This window comes from Cicer arietinum, chromosome 5 (assembly GCF_000331145.2).
Source record: "Cicer arietinum cultivar CDC Frontier isolate Library 1 chromosome 5, Cicar.CDCFrontier_v2.0, whole genome shotgun sequence".
Classification (NCBI taxonomy): domain Eukaryota; kingdom Viridiplantae; phylum Streptophyta; class Magnoliopsida; order Fabales; family Fabaceae; genus Cicer; species Cicer arietinum.
The window spans coordinates 69,806,204-69,811,551 of NC_021164.2; the positions used below are offsets into that span (position 1 = coordinate 69,806,204).

Here is a 5,348-nt window from a genome sequence, read left to right on the forward strand (position 1 = left end):
GTATCTTTTTTTTTTTTTTTTTTTAATTCATTCTTTTTTTTTTGTAGTTGCTATGAAATGTTTTATTTTTGTTACCCTTTTCTGGTTCATTTGACAGTAAACGCATGAAAAGTCGTAATTGTTTTGCCGCTTTCATGAATATGTTTTTTTTTGGTGTTGAGTTTTAATTTAATATAAAAAGAGCTTAAAAACAAACAAATCAATGCGTGTTGGTTGTGACATAGGTAATGGAGAAAGGCCATGGAAAAATTCAGATGCTAGACTTGTGTTAGAAGATGGTTCAATTTGGAAAGCTAAATCATTTGGTGCTACAGGAACCCAAGTTGGTGAAGTTGTTTTCAATACATCATTAACTGGGTGAGATAAATTATAAATCTTGGGATATTTTGTTGTTGTTGTTTGTTTTATGACTTGTTTTCAACCCAAATTGTGTTTCTGTTTCCTGTCACCCTCAGGTATCAAGAAATTTTAACTGATCCTAGTTATGCTGGACAGTTTGTGCTGATGACAAATCCGCATATTGGGAATACTGGCATAAATTTTGGTTGGTATCTATTTGTGTTGTAATTCTCACTTGAATCCTTGTAATTGGAGGCAACTTTTAAGAAAAACTTTTGATTCATTGCCTGTCAGATGATGAGGAATCAACACGGTGCTTCCTTTCCGGTCTAGTAATTAGAAGTTTGAGTATCAGGTTCTATTCTCACGATTTACAAATATTTTCCGTTGATTAAGCTTTATTTCTATAAATAATTACTGTCTTTTCCTGTCTCTTTGGAATGGGTATTTATTCAGTACCTCAAACTGGAGATGCACGAAAGATCTCGGTGATTACTTAGCAGAAAGGAATGTCATGGGAATTTGTAAGTAACTTATGTGAGGAGTTGTTATGAGAAGAACGTATTGTCTGTGTAAAATCTGGTTTTTTCTTGACTTTGACGGTACTTTTTGATGCAACAGATGATGTTGATACACGGGCAATCACACGTAGATTGCGGGAAGATGGTAGCCTTATTGGCGTATTGAGCACTGACAATTCCAAAACAGATGAGGAATTACTTCATATGTCTAAATCATGGGATATTGTGGGTAAGGATATGATTATTGGAGTAGATGACTGAAATGATTTTATAAATGGAATTACATGGCTTATGTTTCTTATTTGCAGGTATCGATCTAATAAGTGGAGTATCATGCAAGTCTCCTCACGAATGGATTGATAGAACAAAGGAAGAATGGGAGTTTAGCTCTAGTCAAAGGTCCGGTGATGCTTTCCATGTAAGTTTATAGAGTAGTGTTGGTTCCGACTCCCTTTGTTGGACTTTTGGGTAACAAATAATCTAAAATTATGATTCATTTTGATGAATGAAATTTTAGGTAGTTGCTTATGATTTTGGAATCAAGCATAACATACTTAGGCGCCTAGCATCTTATGGCTGTAAAATCACTGTTGTGCCATCTACATGGCCAGCATCCGAAACTTTAAAGATAAATCCAGATGGCGTGATTTTCAGCAATGGCCCTGGAGATCCATCCGCTGTTCCTTATGCTGTTGAAACAGTGAAGAATATTATTGGAAAGGTGCCTGTTTTTGGAATTTGCATGGGACATCAATTGCTAGGCCAGGCTTTAGGAGGTAAGACCTACAAAATGAAATTTGGTCACCATGGAGGAAATCATCCTGTTCGTAACCTTCGAAACGGTCGTGTTGAAATTAGTTCTCAGGTATTCAAACAAATGGGATTCTGTTCTGCACATTTTATTTCTTAGCATTTCGCCATAATCATAGTAATTACTTAAATCCGTCTGAATCTATTAGGTCTGGTGGGGAAGGGAAAAGACATTTATTGTTGACTTATTTTTGTTGTCTCATAAGAAGGGTCAGAACCTAGCCCCTTGTCTTGAGATGAAAATGATCTTAAACCAGAACTCACTATGATAGTGACTGATGGTCGAAAAACAATGCAACTATTTATGATCACTCAGCTATGTTATGCCACATTGTGTCGATTGTATCAACACGGACATTACTAGATCTCTAGTCTTGTTATGACGTAGGAATCAGCATAACAAATTCTGTATACAGTAAACATGTTGAAGTTGAAGTGCAAGTATAATGTGCAGTCCTATATTTGTTGTTCCAACCATGTCTTTGAAACAAATTAAAGTCAATTTAGATAGCTTGTGTTCTAATGTTCTATCCATGTCATTATATTTTATCAAGAAAAGGGTTTTCATGTCATGTAGTATTTTGTCCTTTTTGTCATGGCTTTTGGATATATAAATTGTTTCATATAAATTGATACATATAAGTTGCCAGAACCACAACTATGCTGTTGACCCTGCTACCCTGCCGGAAGGAGTGGAGGTTACTCATATCAATCTTAATGACAGTAGTTGTGCTGGTCTTGCTTTCCCTGCTAAAAAGATTGTGTCTCTTCAATACCACCCTGAAGCATCCCCTGGACCTCATGATTCTGACAACGGTGAGACTTTAACCTTGCATTGTTCATTAAAAGGACATTGTTCTGATCGTCATTCTTTCAGTGTGATCTTTACAATCTTGAAAAAATTTAGGTTCATGTGCAGGATTACATGTTTTGTAGGATATAATCGGTTGATCCAGTTTGCTTTTACCATTTCCTGCATTGACTTGAATTTGGATTGACCATTAACCACTATTGTGATTGTTTATAATGCAGCATTTAGGGAGTTTGTAGATCTAATGAAGCGTGAAAAAAACAACACACCGAATGAAAATCGACACCAACTAAAAGCGGCACATGCCTAGGATGTGTAGTCATTGAAGCGAGCTGGAGCTGCTGGGCTAGAACAATAAATTATTAAATTATGCCTGATAAAAGCTTAGGTTCTTAGTAGTCTTGATCTATGGTTTGTTGATGAATAAGAGCTTCCTTTGAGTTAAGATTTTCCCGGGGTTGATCATGATTTTCTTGTGTCCATTTTCTGTACAAGGGCTAGCAGCCCTTCGGATTTGGATTTGGTGCAGTTACTGCGCCACAAAATTTGTGATCTCAATCGTCCGATCTTAAATTAAAGGTCGAGAACATTTTAAGCTGATTTGTTATTATGTAATCTGAATTGTCTTATTTTAGATTAACAACCGAGATAAAAACTGCGTGTAATTGTGTACTTTATTTACTGCGTCAGGTCTTGGTCCCAGCTCGATATTGTAGGTTAATTTATGTATTCCATGTAGTACCAAGAATTGTATTTTTAGGTTGCTATTTTTATAACCCGGTGGTTTATTTATGTCTACAACGTAAGGATGTGGAGAGTGAAATTTCTTATAATTTATAATAGGGAATTGCTTTTTTTTACAAAAATTTACAGATGAACTAAGTTACAATAGGAAAACTAACTATATTATTTCACTTTATACCACTAAATATGATGGCATTAGCTGTTTCCTATTGTGTTTGAGCCTGTGGGTTATTTGTTATCAATCCCTAATTCTAACCTAATAGATGGAGACAATTTGCAACCAATTTTTTCTTATTTGAATGAAAGTTTAAGTATACGCATCACATGAAAACTAAACTTGTAGCCTAGATTTAGCTCATGATTGAAATGTCTCTCCAACCCTGCTTAGGTGGGGAGTGTGGTATATAATGATGCTTGATTCAGATGCTTCTCTTCCTTATGTCTGCTACTGGTTTGGATTTGTTTCTTGCCTAGCTTCATATATTGGTATATAATGCTGCTTTCCTTGTCCTTTTCTCCTGCTTTCTCCAATTGTTCTCATTTCTCTCTAACAATTGGTTGTCATTTTTCGTTTTGCCTTGGTGCATAGTCGAGCACAAGATTTGGATCTCTCTTTCAATCTTTCATAGATGTCGGGAAGAGTGGTATCTAGTGATGTTTGTTCTAGGTGCTTTCCCCTTTGGCTGCCCTGTTCTGTGACTTCTACCCTTTCAGTTTTTGTGCTACTTGTCTCACTCTCCTTTATCTTTTGTTTAATCCTTCTCACGTTTTGGTGGCTGCTATCATTTTGTTTATATGTTGTACCTATTTGCAATCAATTGACAACCAATAAGTTGACTTTTAACATTAGGTTACTACTATTGGTATAAACTATAATATGCTGATGAAATTTAAAGAGTCTTGGCTTATACTATGTTGAATTATTGACATAAAGAGTAGGAGATTGGCTACTGAGGATAGAGGCGCGTAACTTGCTGCATGAGGAGTATTAGTTGTCAATAATGCATGATATATAGTATGGTTGTATTTAAACTAGCCTTTTTAGCATGATGTATTTGAATAATATAAGGGAATGATAAGAACTATGTATTACTAGGTGTATGGCCACACTACATCTTTATGTTTTTCTCCATCTTTGAGTGAGTGGCCCATATGCATCTTATAATTATTGATGGTATAGTGTGGCCTCTTATTGCTAGGTGTTGGAGTTCCTATTAATCAAATGTTTTCAAAATTATCGGGAAAAGACTATGTTTTACATGCAATTTGCATTCTTGATGTATCGCTTTAGTTCATCGTGCTTAGCATGTAACAAAGGCATAGTAGACTTCGTCTATCAACTCACTCTATTACTATTGAAGTGTCACAACTAGATCGCTATTTTTTTTCCCCCTTCATTTCAATAACAATTTGAACCCACAAGACAATCATTTCAGTATACGGCAATCCAATAATATGATTGTCGATGATCTTTACATTCCAACAACAAAGATTTTGTGAATAATTTATTTGACGCATACTTAAATATGTCTGAGTCGATTATTTGTTATATTAATAACTTGTATTCATTTAGTGTTGCATTGTTCCCCAACCAAACATATCCCAGTTCTTCAATGCATATCAACCTACTGAACGAGAATCTGCAGCAAGACGAACCACATGTCCCTTTTGAGGAAAAAAACTCAACTCCACATCACACGTCGTATTCACCGAAAATTACTATGTGAGACTAGACATCATATAGAAAATTAATACATTGTCAATATGTAGTTTTGGGAGTGAAGAGTCAAATTAATGTAGCAAAAATTATATATTTAAATGTCCAATTTTGTTCTCCATTTCAATATTTAATATCATTAAATAATTAATTGTATTTCATTTGAAAACAATTATTAAAATGATGATTTTTTTAATTAATTTGAGTTGAATTAATAAAAATGTAGTTTAATCAAATAAAGTATTAATTAAAATTACATAAATTATATTATAAAATATTAAATAACAAAAATATTACATAATTAATTAAATAAAATAAAACAACTTTTTTTCTAAAACAAAAGAAGATGGTGGGAAATCAGTGTTGCACAAACTCATTTCCCACACACACACACACACATATATAT

General features: G+C 34.3%; 1 protein-coding gene across 1 annotated transcript in view; it reads left to right on the plus strand.

Annotated features, from left to right (window-relative positions):
• Nucleotides 1-3,183, plus strand: part of LOC101502770 (carbamoyl phosphate synthase small chain, chloroplastic) — a 3,729-nt gene extending 546 nt beyond the window's left edge. The window contains exons 2-10 of the mRNA XM_004502843.4: nucleotides 225-357; nucleotides 456-544; nucleotides 634-694; nucleotides 796-863; nucleotides 961-1,089; nucleotides 1,169-1,278; nucleotides 1,378-1,725; nucleotides 2,321-2,486; nucleotides 2,703-3,183. Coding sequence (XP_004502900.1) covers nucleotides 225-357; nucleotides 456-544; nucleotides 634-694; nucleotides 796-863; nucleotides 961-1,089; nucleotides 1,169-1,278; nucleotides 1,378-1,725; nucleotides 2,321-2,486; nucleotides 2,703-2,791 — 1,193 coding nt within the window. The 3' untranslated portion in view covers nucleotides 2,792-3,183. The remainder of the gene's footprint in view (nucleotides 1-224; nucleotides 358-455; nucleotides 545-633; nucleotides 695-795; nucleotides 864-960; nucleotides 1,090-1,168; nucleotides 1,279-1,377; nucleotides 1,726-2,320; nucleotides 2,487-2,702) is intronic.
• Nucleotides 3,184-5,348: the final 2,165 nt, after the last annotated feature.